Here is a 16,660-nt window from a genome sequence, read left to right on the forward strand (position 1 = left end):
ATATGAAACAGGCTTCGGCAGCTGCTCAGTAGCATTAGACCAAGGGCAAGTCAACTGTTCTCCCAGGCTTAAAATAAGGTCATCATCTCAAACCAGAAATACTTAGCATTGGACCAGGAGCAGAACCACAGTGGAGATCCACAGTCATGAAGAGGAGATGCTTGTTGATCTCATGTAGTCGCTACAGAGAAGACTGGAAAGTTTGATTTGTATGTATGGGTGGATGTATTTTTTTAAGTATTCTAGCTCAATATATACACCAATTCAGCAGTTTCTACACGTACCGTTTAGTAACAATGATTGCATTGTTAAAATTGTGCAGCCATTTTCAGTCTCCTTTATGGAATTGTTCTCCCCACTTTAACATAAATTCACTGCCCACTAAGGTTCCTATGGAATCTTTCCGGTTGCTCTTGCCAGTTTGATCCCAGATAATTCTTAAGAGAGGATAATGTGCAAGGCAGGCTTTTCCATTTTTAAAACTAATTAAGCTAAAACTATTGTCCTGTTTTAAGAAGACAAGGGGCCCTGGTGACATTGTGGTTACCTGTTGGGCTGCTAATCACAAGGTCAGCAGTTTGAAACCACCAGCTGCTTCATGGGAGAAAGATGAGGCTTTCTATTCCTGCAGCATGACGGTTTTGGAAACTCACAGGCACAGATCTCCTCTCTCCCTCTAGGACAGAGGTCCTCAAACTTTTTAAACAGCGGGCCAGTTCCACTGTCATTCAGACCCATTGGAGGGCTGGACTACAGTTAAAAAACAAACAAACAAAAAACTATGAGCAAATTCCTATGCACACTGCACATATCTTAATTTGAAGTTAAAAAAAACCATAAAACAAATGGGGCAAAAACACCCGTTGGACTGGATAAATGTCCCCCACATGTGGCCCGCAGGCCACAGTTTGAGGACCCCTGCTCTAGGGTCTCCATTGACTTGATGGTATTGAGGTGAGGTGAGGTGCGGGAGGATTTTTGCTTGACGTTTAAGGTGATCTCAGAGCAGTATTTTTAGGATTCATCCAAACTTTATGACTACAGGAAGTCTGGAGTCCATAAGCATTTGCAATTCTGTTCTGCAATGCCCCTGTTTTGATCAGAATTCTACGGTCGAATCTTTGATCAGAATGTCCAGTGTTAAATGCCGGACACCATCCAGTTCTGGTCTCACAGTAAAGGAAGCAGTAGTTCAGGGAGACAATTACCAACACACCCATGCTCTCCTCTCTTCCTGATGCTCTATTTCCCTCTATTGTTCCAGGCAAATAAAAACCAATGGCCGTGCCTTGTGTGGCTGCTTGCAGACTTTTAAGATGACAGGCTCTACATGATGAACTAGGAGGTAGAACTGAAGCACTAAGTACTTTTAGACCAATGACCTAAGATGACCCATGAAATCATGAACCTAAGGCTACAGACCATGAAACTAAATTCTGTAAGGTTTTTTAAAGCTGTCTCAGCTGCTACTGTTGCCTTTTTTCTCTTTTTGTCATTGGTAACAATTCCAGCCATCACCTGTGCAACCTTATCCTTTATCAACAAGACATTTTTAATACTGGCGAGCCTCCCCCTTCACCGTCTCTGATGGTGCAGCAGGTTAAGCATTGGGCTGCTCACTGCAAAGTTGGCGTTTAAATCCACCAGCCATTCAGCGGGAGAAAGGCAGGGCTGTCTGTTCCTACAAAGACTGACGGTCTTAAAATCCCCGGGGAGTAGTCTACTCTGTCCTACATGGTTATTGTGAGTTCGAACCGACTTGAGGGCAGTGAGTTCTTGTTTATTTGACGACTAATGATGCTGAGCATCACATCATGTGGTTGGTGGGCCATTGAATATCCTCTTGGCTAAACTGTCTATTCAAGTCTTTTGCCCATTTTATGATCAGGTTGTCCTTTTGCCTTTATGTTGTATGTTTTGGTTACTAGCTTCTTGTTGGATATATGGTCTCTGCAGATATTCTCCTACTTGGTCACTTGTCTTTTCACATTTTGGGAAAAGTTTTTTTTTTTAACATTTTATTAGGGGCTCATACAACTCTTATCACAATCCATACATATACATACATCAATTGTATAAAGCACATCCATACATTCCCCGCCCCAATCATTCTCAAAGCATTTGCTCTCCACTTAAGCCCTTTGCATCAGGTCCTCTTTTTTTTCCCCTCCCTCCCCGCTCCCCCCTCCCTCATGTGCCCTTGGTAATTTATACATCATTATTTTCTCATATCTTGCCCTATCCAGAGTCTCCCTTCCCCCCCTTCTCTGCCATCCCTCTCCCAGGGAGGAGGTCACATGTGGATCCTTGTAATCAGTTCCCCCTTTCCAACCCACACACCCTCCACTCTCCCAGCATCGCCCCTCACACCCTTGGTCCTGAAGGTATCATCCACCCTGGATTCCCTGTGCCTCCAACCCTCATATGTACCAGTGTACAGCCTCTGCCCTATCCAGCCCTGCAAGGTAGAATTCGGATCATGGTAGTTAGTGGGAGGAAGCATCCAGGATCTGGGGGAAAGCTGTGTTCTTCATTGGTACTACCTCACACCCTGACTGACCCATCTCCTCTCCTAAACCCCTCTATGAGGGGATCTCCATTGGCCGACACTTGGGCCTTGGGTCTCCACTCTGTACTTCCCCCTTCATTCAATATGGTATATATATACATATACATATATACACATACATATATTCTTTTTTTTTTTACATGATGCCTTATACCTGGTCCCTTGGGCACCTCGTGATCGCACTGGCTGGTGTGCTTCTTCCATGTGGGCTTTTTTTGCTTCTGAGCTAGATGGCCGCTTGTTCACCTTCAAGCCTTTAGGACCCCAGACACTATCTCTTTTGATAGCCGGGCACCATCCGCTTTCTTCGCCACATTTGCTTATGCATTGGGAAAAGTTTTTTGATGAACAAAAGTTTTACATTTTTATGAGGTCCCATTTATTTATTTATTTAGTCTTTTGCTATTCGTGTATTTACTACATAATCCATCGTTGGAAGCTAGGCCTGATTGCACTACCAGCTACTTGTTCTTCTAAGAATGTTATGGTTTTAGTTTTCATCTAACTAACTTGGTCTTGTGTTTTGTGCCCTGAACCTATTTTGAATTTGTTTTGGGGCTTGCTTCATTTTTCTACATGTGGAAATTCAATTTCCCCAGCACTATTTACTGAAGAAATTCTTCTTGCCCCATTGAGTGAATTTAGCACAATTGTAAAAAAACAGCTGATCATAGATGTGTGAGTTTATTTTTGGAATCTCAATTTTATTCCAATGCTCAATATATCTATTGATATAGCAGTGCTAGGCTGTTTTGATTATTGTTTTAAAATTAGGAAGTATGAGTGCTCCTATTTTTTCTTGCTTTCAATATTGCCTTCTTTGTTCAAGGCCTCTTGTCATTCCAAAAACAATCAAGGAATGATTTTTGCATTTCTTTAAAGAAGGCTATTGGAATTGCATTGAATCTATACATTACTTTGTGTAATATCAATATCTTAACAACATTAAGTCTTCCAATCCACAAACCTGGAATATCTTTCCATTTAGTGAAGTCTTCTTTAATCTCCTTCAGCAGTGCTTTCTAGATTTTATCGTGCAAGTACTTTATGTCCCTGGTTAGATTTATTCCTAAGTATTTTCTTAGTTGCTATTGTAAATGAAAGTGTTTCCCTAATTTCCCTTTCTGATTTCTCTTTGTTGGTGCATAGATAACGAATTGATATTTGTTTGTTCACCTTGTACCATGCAACTTTGCTAATGTTTGCTAAATTCCCCGACTCTCTTGAGATTTTCTATGTATAAGAGCCTACTATCCATGTAAAGGGACCATTGTTCTTCTTTCTCAATCTAGGCGTCTTTCCTTTCTCTTTCTTGTCCTATTGCTCAGGCTAGGATTTGGAATATGATATTGCAAAGAAGTGGTAAGAGTGGGCATCCTGTCTTGTTCCTGAGTTAAAAGGGAAAACCCTCCGTCTTTCTCCATTAGGTGTCATGTTTGCTGTCAGCTTTTCATATTTGCCCCGAATCATATGGAGCAATTTCCATTCTATTTTAATCTTCTTTAGAGTTTTCATCAAGAAATAGCGTTAGTTTTATCAAAATATTTTGTGCACTCTCCACCTTTTTTGGTACTCTGAAGAAATTATTGAACCACGAATTCTGCAAGGTTGTGTAGAAGAGAAGCCATCTGAGCGAATGTGGCTGGCTTCTGCTAAGCACACAGTTTCCTATTACATTTCACAGAAATTACTCTCTAGGAGAACTATATCAGCCTTCAGTAAAGGCAAAACATTCTTCTTCTACATGGCCTACTTCCATGACCCCTCCCCACCCCTCAGTGGGCTGTCCTTCTGTCTCTACTCTCAGAATAAAGTTAGTCCTTCAACGACCATTTTCTTGAGTCTTTGGGCTGTGTGAGCTAACCAAAACATTCTCAAGAGTTTCAGATAGATAGTTGGGGATCTATAAGGAATTCAGGCATTTTGATGGTAAGTTCCCTACGCATCAGGATCCCAAGTGGTTTAAGTGCTTGGCTCCTACCTGCAAGGTTGGAAATTCCAATGTAACTAGAACCAGTACCTACAAACAAGGGTTGTTAAAAAAATCACTGAAAGCTGCACATATCTCAGATAAGGCGAAGGGAGGCCAAGTGCTCACCATTTAGCTAATAATTTGAATATTATTCCATCCTACTAAGCGCCAATTCATTTCCAACCCAATGCTTGTTTTTCTCTAGTCCTGTTTATTCTTAATTGATACAATACTATCTAGACAGGGTAAGATATTTTCTCTCATAGATCCGTAAACCTTTATTCAATTGCTTCAAATATCAAGTATCTCAAGGGATTTAATCTTAGAATTTATTCTTCTATTTTTGATGTTTAATCCAGACCCATCCCCTCCTCCTCCCCCTCCCCGAGGTCCCTTCAAGCATTGAAGGGACTAAATTAGCTCTTATGCAGTCAGCTTGTCAGAAGAGAAATCAGAATTTTCCTTTCCATTTAGCTCTTTAAAACTCAGCTATTTTGTGGGGAAGCGTAAAGAAAGAAGAAAAAGAAAATCATAGCAATTAAAATACACATGATGTGAAATGACGTATTTTCTGCTCCAACTGTGTTTTTAAAAATCACAGTTACTTAGAAGCATCTTCTCAACTAAGGAAAGTAAATGGGATGAAGCAATTTCAGAAAGTCATTCAGCCCATGAGCTTGCTTCTAGGTCATATGTTAATATGTAATTGGCTATATTAGTGTTTCTTATCTTCCACAACGCAACACGCCAAGCATCAAACAAAATAAATTTCAGATCATTCTATTAGTTCGAGATGCTACTGGCCATTTCCTACTGTGTGTGTGTGTGTGTGTGTGTGTGTGTATGTGAGAGAGAGAGAGAGAGAGAGGGGAGAGAGAGATAAATGGAAAAAAGTGGAAATGATGAGTCTATAATTTTCAGAAGAGGAACAAGTGAAGAAGAGATTACTAATGTCCATTACTAGCTGGATATTTTAAAATATATTTATTATGATATTTAGAAATTTTAGTTTTTCCATCTGCAACATTGATCCTACTGCCAATCCCCTTTACTTTAATTCTGTTGTCTGTGAAAATGATGAATTAGGGAGGAAGAGGGAAAAAAGGAAGAGCTGATTCCAAGTGCTTAAGTGGAGAGCAAATGTTTTGAGAATGATGAGGGAAACAAATGTACAAATGTGCTTGACACAATTGATGTATGTATGGACTGTGATAAGAGTTGTATGAGTCCCCAATAAAATGATTAAAAAATAAAATCAGGAAAAAAAAGAAAATGATGAATTATCCATCAGCTATCCCTCATTTATTATTTAGCTATCTGTATAGGCAGTTAGATCAGTCTTTTCTGGGGGGAGTAAAAATTTTCCTCTCATCATACCTTTAAAACACTGATCTGCATAGATTTTGTAATTTGCAAGGTACTGTTCCCCCCCCAAAATCTGAGAAATTAAACAAACATTCTGTTTTTTACAAGTGTGGAAACTAAGTAGGTTATGTGTCATTTATGAGAAAAAAATCGATTATTTCCTACTTAGGTGGCTAGAAAACAGTGAATAGGGCCTTAACCTTAAATTCTTACCTCTCGCCCCTCTGTTCTTATTGCCCTCTCAGAGTTCTCAGTGCTTTTAAGCCAGGCAGCCCCAAATGAAGTAGTGCTCCAATGATGCACAGTGAAAGCATTACTACTTTGATGCTGACAAAACCTTTTAAAGTAGCCGCATATTGATTGCTAAGGGGGCTCTAGTGGCGTTGTGGGTTAGGCATCACACTGCTCACCACCGCACTAGCCACTCAAAGAGTAAAGTGAAGCTGTCTGTCCCTATAAAGATCTGTAATCTCAGAAACATTAGACAGCGTTGCTATGAGTCACAATTGACTCGAAGACAGAGGATTTCCTGTTTTGAGGAGTTTATTGATGATTAATTCATCCACCAGGCTGCTTAAAGGAGCCCTAACTGTGTAGTGGTTACTCGGGCTGCGAGCCTCAATGTTGCTTGCCTCTGAGGGAAACAAACTGGGCTTTTTGCTTTATGTTCTACACTTGGTGAGTTTTTCCTGGTCCTATTACCTACAAGCCTTTCTCCCCTCGTGTGGTGGTCTCTGTGACCGCAGTTAGCAGGCCGAATGGCTCGGTAGAAACATAAATAGCCCCTGTGCCACTTCGTGGGCTCTTGTAGGAATTTGTGTCATTCCAACTCCAGCAGCGCTGACGTCAACTTTGCCATCCTTTCTGAATTGAGTAGAAAAAAAGAGGCCAATCCAAAGCCTAATCCCCCACGACAGACTACTGTGGCTGCTTGCAAATTCAAAACAACCTTCAGTGACTAATTACGTAAGGAGTCTCTCTCCTTGGACCTCATAGCTCACCGCCTCAATTCCGCCAAACAGAGCCATCTGTTAGCCAAAGGCTCAACAGCAAAACATTCTTTGATGAGTCACAATTAATGACAAGTACAACGTGAGCACTGTCAGCATGATAAATTTAACCCGACTCAAACAGTCATCATGGACCAAATAAAGAACCGCTTAGGTTTGGGAAACGCAAGAGTTTAAGGCTTAACATTTGGTTGGCTTTTAAAATAAACCAAATCCAATCCTGGTAGTCACAAAGAAGTCAGTTGGAACGGAGGTAGCGTTTGGGAGCAAAGTGGACATGAAGTGCCTGAAAATAATTATGATTGATTTTGCGAGTTGACATGGACAACTTTGCAAATAGAGTAGAAGGCGGGAAAAGCATGGCGGGAAGATGCCGTCAAGAGACCTGGGCCAGCCTGAACCAGGAGCTACTTTATGTCGCTAGATGAACTGATCACCAAGCCATCCAGCCAGAGCTAGTACACCCTCATCCTCTGAGCAGAGGGCTGCCTTTCCGATTCCAAGAGGACACCACTGGCTGAGCCATTTTCTGTGCTGAGATTCCTGACACCTTGAGATGTTTTCTGGACACTCTCTGCGTGTTAAAAGACTTGCAAATACCCACAGTAGTTACTCAACATTTCTCTTGCCTTTTACTGGGTTCCAGTTGGCAGGGCATCGCTTGGTACCACTGAGAGAAAAAGTTATTTAGAGGCATATTGAATTTCCTCAGATGCTTTTGTTTTTTCAGTGAGAGCTACATGATGGGAACTAAGAGTTCTTTGGTCTGTTTTGCAAACAAACAATAACAGATAAAGAAGAAATAGTTTAACAATAAGAAACAGTGAGAGAGAAAAAAGAAACAGTGAAGAAATAAATAGGAATTTAGAATTTTTGAGCTGCGAAAGTAGACAAGCCTTATCTTGTGTTTTGAAATGTAGCTTATGTAGAACTTTGATTTTAAAAGCATTTGTGCATGTAGTTTATGTTCTCACTGTAGATTAAGTGAGACTAATTTCAAGGAGGTTAAATGCAAGGGAGCTGACTCAAAACCAGTATCCACATCCTAGTCAGATCCACAGGGAAAAGTCCTCATAAATAATAGCATGGTTGTCCCACGATTCTGTTTTCTCATCCAGTCTTTGAAAACTAGTGCTTTTGTGGCTATGATCCTGATTATAGATCTATATATCTATCTCTCCCTTTCTTTTTCAAGAGCAAAACAATATAATATTAAATCTTGAAAAATTTCACCAGAATGAAAGATTCCTGACCTCGAAGATTTTTGTTTTTGGTATACTATATTTCAGTATCTTTCACTGTCTATTCTTTTAAAAAATCATTTTATTGGGGGCTCGTACAACTCTTATCACAATCCATACACACATCATTGTGTCAAGCACATTTGTTGCCATCATTATTTTCAAAACATTTTCTTTCTACTTGAGCCCTTGCTTTCAGCTCATTTTTCCCCTCTCCCCCCTGCCCTCCCTCCCTCCCTCGTGAACCCTTGATAATTTATAAATTATTTTTTCATGTCTTACACTGACCTATATCCCCTTCACCCACTTTTCTGTTGTCTGTCCCCCAGGGAGGGGGTTATATGTAGATCATTGTGATCGGTTTCCCCTCTCTCCTCCCACCTTTCCCTTACCCTCCTGGTATCGTTACTCTCATTATTGTCCCTGAGGGGTTTATCTCAGTGTACATCCTCTGGTCTAGCCGGATTTGTAAAGTAGAATTGGGATCATGATAGTGGGGGTGGGGGTTGGGTGGGAGGAAGCATTAAAGAACTAGAGGAAAGAACCAGAGGAAAGTTGTATGCTTCATCAGTGCTACACTTCACCCTGACTGGCTCATCTCCTCCCCGCGACCCTTCTGTAAGGGGATGTCCAGTTGTCTACAGATGGGCTTTGGGTCTCCACTCCACACTCCCCCTCATTCACAATGATATGATTTTTTGTTCTTTGATATCTGATACCTGATCCCATGGACACCCCATGATCACACAGGCTGATATGCTTCTACATGTGGGCTTTGGTGTTTCTCAGCTAGATGGCTGCTTTTTTTATCTCAAGCCTTTAAAACCCCAGATGCTATATCTTTTGATAGTCAGGCACCATCAGCTTTCTCCACCACATTTGCTTATGCACCCGCTTTGTCTTCAACAATCGTGTCGGGAAGGTGAGCTTCACGGAATCCAGGTTAATAGAACAAAGTGTTGTTGCATTGAGGGAGTGCTGTCACTCTCTGTTCTCATGTGTAAGTCAGCCTACATTCATGTCTTCCCTCAGTGGAGAGAGTTACTACATACAGGGCTACTCCAGAGGATGATACTTCTCTTGTGACCTCACTTTCTGACTAGTTTTATGTTCTTGAGTACTGGCGACATTGTGCTTTGTGACTGAAGTCAGTCTATACCATTGCTTTGGGTCTTAGCTAGAAGAGGCAACTTTAGGTCACTGGATAAATGGAAAGACGATGATTTCTGTAACCCACAGGTCAGAACACACAGAGTTGGCAGACCCAACGTGACTGTAGCTTTAAGTACAATTCATCATGAAAGTTGCTCCCAGATAGCAAGGGAGTAAAATATTGAGAACGCAAATTATTCTTTTTCAAAAGGGGCCAGATAATGTGCTTGCTACAATCGATTTATGGATTGTTATAAGAGCCCCCAATCAAATAATTTATTAAAATTATTTTTAAGCTGAAACAGTAGAGAATAGAGGCCACCCTGGGCCAATCACCCTCAGACATTAGTTAGACCTAGAACAGAGCCTGTCCCCTGATATCACCCGTTAGCAAAATAGCAGAGGGGCACGTAAGATCAAGGCAGATTGGTACCCGACATGAAAGCCATCAGTGGGAGACCAAAAGAGCAACCATGATTCCAGAGCAGAGAAGGTAAAAGAGCAGGGATACTAGAGCCCTGGAAAGCAAACAAGGAGCACACAGTTGAAGAGAAGGTGGGCCCCCTGTGATTCCTGTACCTAATGCCACCCAACCATCGGTGTGGAAACTATCTCAGGGGCACCAAGCTTGTGCGTAAACTTTCACCAAAGAACGCAATAAAAGGTTGCTCTGTAACAGAGGGTCCGCGCTGCTATCAAATCACGAGCAAGCGAAGAAAGAGGCCTTGACCAAGCTGGGTCTGGGCTGGGGAGGAGCCGCCAAAGAAGCATGACGGGAACTTCCTCGTACAGAATAAAATGAAGAATGACTTGGGGACCTAATCCATGATTAGGGAGTCCAGTTGTATCTAGTTCATAGCCCCGAGGGGCTGCGCTATACACAAGCAAGTGCAGTGCACAGAGGCTGGCTTTGGAGAAGCGGCATAGACTTTACTGACTCTGTCCTGTATTTGTTGCATCCTAACTCCCAAGTGATAGGACTATGATCTTTCCATTTGACAACCTGTCCATCAAGATAATGACATCTGCCTTTGTCTTTTATTGATCATGTGCCAGGCACTATTCAGCTATTGTATCTAACTGTGCACACGTAGGATTATCACTGAATCTCCATATTACGACTAAGGAAACTAGGGAACAAAGAGGTCAAGGATACAGCCAGGATTTCATAATGCTAATATGTCTTGTTTAAGACTTGATCCCTGGTCCGTGTCGCATCGAAGGCTGAATTTTCCCACTATGTTACTCGGTAAGGAACTAGGTAAAGAGATTAAAAATTAAAGTAATTTTTATGTTCCAAAGAAGTGCACATTATCAGTGAGATCTGATGCGGAAACTCCATTGGGTGAACTGGACTTTACCTCAGGCACATTTGTAAATCAGAAAAATTATATGGTGTCTGAGGGAGCAGAAGACAGATGTACCAAGATCGATGAGCTGTTGGTAGGCAGACAAACATGGTCTTGTTCCATCAATGCCCTGCATGCTATATTAAGATATGTATTATTTTAGCAAACCTGTGATGGCCATTCCCAGTGAATATTATGGTAAATCTCCCTGACAATTAAACCCCATTGTTTGTGTAACTAGCATCCAGCCAGGAAAGGATTGATTCTATACAAGTGAATAAGTCAGGTACCGTGACATGGAGTTAGCCTGCATTGGCCCAATATCCCTCTCTCAACAGGGCTTTAAAAAAATAAGTACCAAGGGTTAATCAAAGACAATATTAATGGAAGATCGTTATGCCCCAGGGGGATGATTAGTAAGACTCTCTACCATAAATTAAAAAGGAGGTTTTGAATGGGAGCTAAAGGCAGATAAAAACAAACAAACAAAAATATAGATCCAGGAATGGGTTTGGGGCTCGAACTAAATACCATCTCCAATTTAAGAGCAATTAGTTCTTAATCATGGCCCTGCTCGATACTTGCCCTCAGGAAGGGAACACAGAAGATACGGGTGCTATAGCGGAATGTGGCAAAGAAATTACATGGTGCTCGGCTATCAGATAAAGTAGCATCTGGGGTTTTAAAGGTTTGTCTACAAACAAGCAGCCATCTAAGTGAGATGTCAACTAAATCCACATGAAAGAAGCAGCCATCATCAGTCACTGAAGGATTATAAATCATATGATCATCAATGACTGAAGGATTATAAATCATAGGATCCAAAACTCAAGGAGGGATTCGTATCAGAGACTAAATTGTGAGAATTCGGTTTGCAGAAGGCTATGGGTGACAGTGGGAGCCCAAGATACATTTATAGGATCTACAATGGTCATAAGTCTCCAGCGATCTCCCTCTGTCCATAATTGAGGAATGGGAGGAAATTGATTACTAAACAGAATGCATTGAAGAGATGAGTATAGAAGATCAAAGGCATACACCTGACTTGATGTGATTGAACTATGGAATGATATATGTATTAACTCCTATTAATAATCCATGTTTAAAAAGAAGTTCAAACTAGGGTTGTGTTAATATGGCCATCACATACACAGAAATGTCAGCTCGGTTTAGATTACATGCTCTCACAAACATCAGTAAAACTGTTGGTTACATGCAAAGCCTCGGACCATTAAGAAATCACCGCCATCATATCAATGCTGACTCACAGCGACCCTGTAGGGCGGAGGGGAACTGCCCTTGTGGGTTTCGGAGACTGTATTGATGGGAGCAGGCAGCCTCGTCTTTTTCCTTCACAGCGACTGATGGGTTCCAACTGCGGACTTTGTGGTTAGCAGCCCAACACATAACCCACTACCCCACCTGGGCCACCAAGTCGAGAGATTTACAAACCATCCTGCTAGTTTTCTATGAGTTTACGAGAAGGGCAGTTAACTGCCGAATACTCAAAAGAATATGTACTTAATTGTCAAATCAAAGATATTTAAAACCAAGGAAAGGGACACATTTTACAATACTGGAAAGGGCGGTGGCGGCGGTGGTGTGGTTAGTAATACTTCTTGGCAGATGAGAGACTAAGGCTGATTCTTGAGGGATGCGGGGGGAAATGGACAGAGGGAAAGGGGTACTACCTTCCAATAGGAGAAATGGGCAACAAAATAACACCGAAGAAACCTCTTGCTTGGAATCAGAGGGTGGGGAACATGAGTGCTTGTGAGGAGGTGGAAAAGTAGGGCAGAGACCAAAGGTTGGACACCGGATGTTCGGAGGATGGTTTAAGGCGACCGTTGGGTGATGGGGATTCAGAAATATTTTCTGAGCATGGGATCCAAGTGGTGTTCTAAGGGATTTCTCTGGCAGACGACTAGCGAAAGAGCAGGGTCAGCCGGCAGGCAGGATAAGAGTTGTAAGACAGCAGAAGAAGTCATGGAGCCGGGCAAGGAAGAGGAAGGCACGTTTTGTTTCATTCTGATGTTACTGGTTTAGAAAGCTACAGACTTGGTTCGGTTGGAACCAGTTTTACTCAGTGTAAATTTGGGAGAAATAAAGCAAAACCAACGTTGGATAGATTTATAGTGCAAGTAAAACTCATCTATGTTCACAGTCTTGGATCATTTGATGGTCATACAGCACTCTCAGACACATCCACTCATCTAGGGAGGAACAACTCAGAAGACGAGAGAATGGTCGCACAACTTGAGTGGACTCAACATAGAGAATGGTACACGTAGAAACTGCTGAACGGATGTATATTTTGTTGTGTATGAGTCTCAACCACAGCCAAGTAAGTAAAACATTCACTCACGTATCTTCCTAATGCCCTTATTGCTAGCAGGTGCCATTGAGTCGGTTCTGACTCACAGCAAAAAAGAAGCAGGTGGAATGGGCCATCTTCACAATCATCCTTCCGTTGGAACCCACTGTTGCGACCACTGTGTCAGTCCGTCACCGAGTGTCTTGCTCCGTGTTGATGACCCTCCACTTTAACAAGATGCAGTTCGTCTCCAGGAACTAGTCCCTCTTGATAACATGACCAAAGGAAGTGGGGCAGAGCCTCACCCTCCTCAGCATCTGGCTGTACTGCTTCCAGGACAGATGTGTCCATTCATATGCAGTCCATGGTACAGCTGAGAGTCTTCATCAACACCCCCTAGTTCAAGGGCATTGGTTCTTCTTGGGACTTCCTTATTCATGTACAACTTTTGCATGCCTGTGAGGTGACTGAAAATACCCTGGCTTGGGTCATACTACCCAATGAAGTAGATAAGACCGGCGATGCTTCTATTTCCAGAGTGTGAACTGAGGTTTGCAGACCTTCAGTTGCTAACTCAAGGCCACATTGTTAGTAGATTTTTGTGACGGGCACTTGTACACAGTGGTTTCTGATTCAATATACCACTCATTTGCTCTCTCACACACAAATCTCAGAAGATAAGGGATTTCAATTCCATTTTATAATATATCATTAAAAAATTTTCATGAAAAATTTTCAAGCATGCTGAATAATAGAGAGAACAATATAATGACTTGCCATGTACCCATCAGCCAGCTTCAATGAAGAATGCACAACACATCTTATTTCATCGGAATCCCACTTCACATCAATTATTTGAAGTCAATCTCCCAAATAATGTAATCATTTTTTTTAAGTTAAGGCCTGGATAATATTTTAAGAGCTTCAAGTCAATTATATTCCTGACCAATGGAATAGTCCCTATCATTGGCTGTCACTGAAAACTGAGGAGGCTGCTTGCCGCCCGACAGAGCACTACTCTCCTCGCCAAGATCAGAGAAAGCGAGGAGCAAGCAATTAATCCCCCCACCCCCCACTTTCAGAAGAATTTCTTGGGAATGTCGTTTTTTAAAGCTACATCTGGCACATGAAAAATGCAATACATTTCTTTTGTTCTTCTGATTCCTAGTCTGTATGTTTCCTTTTCCCACGCTGGAGCGATGACAGCCTGGTTATTGCTCACGAGGCGCTGCGGCCTTCCTCAGGATGGCTGTCATAGAAGGCCTGGCGTCTATCTGCGTTATTCTACGGCGCATGGCTGTGTGTGGCATATGCAGGGCGGCTACACTGGCGAGTCTACAGGCGTTTTCCTTCAGTTTTGTCCTCTTTGTACCTGAAGGGAAAACACATCCCTCTGCTGAGCAAGCACTTCAATAATTGCAGAGGCGTCTTTTCCACGTCACAACCATTTATTTTTACGTTTTCTAGGAATCAATTCCAATTAGAATAGTTAAGGTGAATAATGGACAGTAAAAACATCGTTGCATGGTCGGGAGGCTGCGAAACCGAAAGTGTCGCATGCGGCCGCAGGCGCGTCCCCTTCACCTGGCCCGAGGCTTGGCGGAGCCAGCTGGGAAGGCCGAGGAGCGCTCAACATGAACGGAAGAGTAGGTTATTGGTCCTGTGAGGAAGAGATCAGTCTGACCAGGGGACCCTCAGGGCTGGGCTTCAACATCGTCGGTGGGACAGATCAGCAGTATATCTCCAACGACAGTGGCATATACGTCAGCTGTATCAAAGAGAATGGGGCTGCGGCCCTGGATGGTCGGCTCCAGGAAGGTGATAAGATACTCATGGTGAATGGGCAAGACTTAAAGAACCTGCTGCACCAAGACGTTGTAGACCTCTTTCGAAATGCAGGCTATACTGTGTCTCTGAGGGTACAACACAGGGAACAGGTGCAGAATGGGCCTGTAGGACACAAAAGTGAAGGAGAGTCAAGTGGCATTCCCGTAGCCATGATTTTGGTGCCAGTGTTTGCCCTCACTGTGGTTGCAGCCTGGACCTTCGTGAGATATCGACAACAACTTTGACAAGCCTGCTTTTCTCCAGTGCCTCCCGGCGCGGAGACATTCTCTCGCCCTCTCCCTGCCATCGCTCTTCCCTGCTGTCTGCACAGTCAACACGTGCCTGCTGTGCACACAGAACTCTGCTGCTCAAAACAGACTCTCACCCTCACACGCCAAATGGGAGAGTAGTATTCTCTGAAGAAAAGCGGAAGAGAGGACATGTTTAGAAATATCTGTCTATCTATATTACTAAGTCCATCGCTGAGAGTTTAGCTACCACCCAAAGAGGGAAAGGCCCAGTCTTCCTGTCATGAGTGATACCCTTTTTTAGCTGACACGCTTTAAAGGCTAACTGTATAAGCTGAGAGGAAAATGGGATGTTCTTATTTATGATTTTTTGAGGGAACATTTTTGCGCCCTTCATTTAATCTCTTCCTAACTACGTACCGAGTTGCCTATATTGAATAGAGAACAATGAGAAGAACATTTGTACAACAAAGCAAAATTCAAATGCATACATACCTATACACACACACTTAGACATAAACACAGGGAGAATTCCAGAAGGCAACCCTGCATTTCTGTGTCTTACCTAAGGGACAATCTTAACTGACGAATTTGAAGAGGTATTTTAAAGCACATATAATGAGATTGAGCCTTTAAAGAGGACGCCTAATCTGAGTCATAAAAAATTACAAAATTTAAGAGCAAAGCAACCACTCAAAAAAAAAAAAACATCGTTGCTTTCCTGATGGTGCCCAGCTATCAAAAGATAAAGAGTCCGGGGTCCTATAGGCTGCAAGATAAACAAGGGGTCATCTAACTGAGAAACAACAAAGCCCACATGGAAGACGTACAGCAGCCTGTGAGATCACGAGGTGTGGAAGGGATCAGGTGTCAGACATCAAAGACCAGAAAAAGAAAAGGAAAGCAACCCATAGCTTTGTGAATGAGGGGTGTGCGGAGAGGGGACCCAGGGCCCGTGTGTGGGAAATTAGAGACCCCCTTGCAGAAGGGCCACGGGGAGGAGATGAGCCAGGCAGGGTGCAGTGTAGCAAGGATGAACAATACAACTTTCCTCTAGTTGTTGAATGCTTCCCCCCTTCCCCTTATCATGATCCCAATTCTACCTTACAAATCCGGCTGGGCAGGAGGATGTACACTGGTACAGGTGGGAACAGAAGACACAGGGAATCCAGGACAGATGAACCCTTCAGGGCCAGTGGTGAGAGTGGTGATACCGGGAGAGTGGAGGGAAGGTGAGGGAGAAAGGGGGAACAGCTTACAAGGATCTACATATAACCTCCTCCCTGGGGGACGGACTGTGGAGAAGTGGGTGAAGGGAGACGTCGGACGGTGTAAGATAAGACAAAATAATAATAATTTATAAATTATCAAGGGTTCATGGGGGAGGGGGAGCGGAGAGGGAGGGGAAAAATGAGGAGCTGATACCAAGGGCTCAAGTAGAAAGCAAATGTTTGAGAATGATGCGGGCAACAAATGTACAAAAGTGCTTGACACAATGGATATGTATGGATTGTGATAAGGGTTGTATGTAAAATGATTAAAAAATGATTAAAAAAATAAACAACCAAAAAAAATCTTTGCTTTCATACCAAAATGCTGCACTTAAAAAAAAG

At 42.5% G+C, this 16,660-nt stretch overlaps 2 protein-coding genes across 4 annotated transcripts in view; one reads left to right on the forward strand and one right to left on the reverse strand.

Annotated features, from left to right (window-relative positions):
• FRMD5 (FERM domain containing 5) overlaps positions 1-16,660 on the reverse strand; it is a 323,765-nt gene that overhangs the window by 89,235 nt on the left and 217,870 nt on the right. The gene's annotated exons all lie outside the window — the stretch shown is intronic.
• Positions 14,516-15,350, forward strand: LOC142425516 (synaptojanin-2-binding protein). The gene has a single exon (XM_075530771.1). It carries the CDS (start codon positions 14,607-14,609, stop codon positions 15,042-15,044), a length of 438 nt encoding a protein of 145 aa, XP_075386886.1. The 5' UTR covers positions 14,516-14,606; the 3' UTR covers positions 15,045-15,350.

The sequence above is a fragment of the Tenrec ecaudatus genome, chromosome 14 (genome assembly GCF_050624435.1).
Source record: "Tenrec ecaudatus isolate mTenEca1 chromosome 14, mTenEca1.hap1, whole genome shotgun sequence".
NCBI lineage: Eukaryota > Metazoa > Chordata > Mammalia > Afrosoricida > Tenrecidae > Tenrec > Tenrec ecaudatus.

Coding starts and splice junctions, on each gene's coding strand:
- LOC142425516 (XM_075530771.1), top strand. CDS start 14,607: ATGAACGGAAGAGTAGGTTATTGGTCCTGTGAGGAAGAGATCAGTCTG.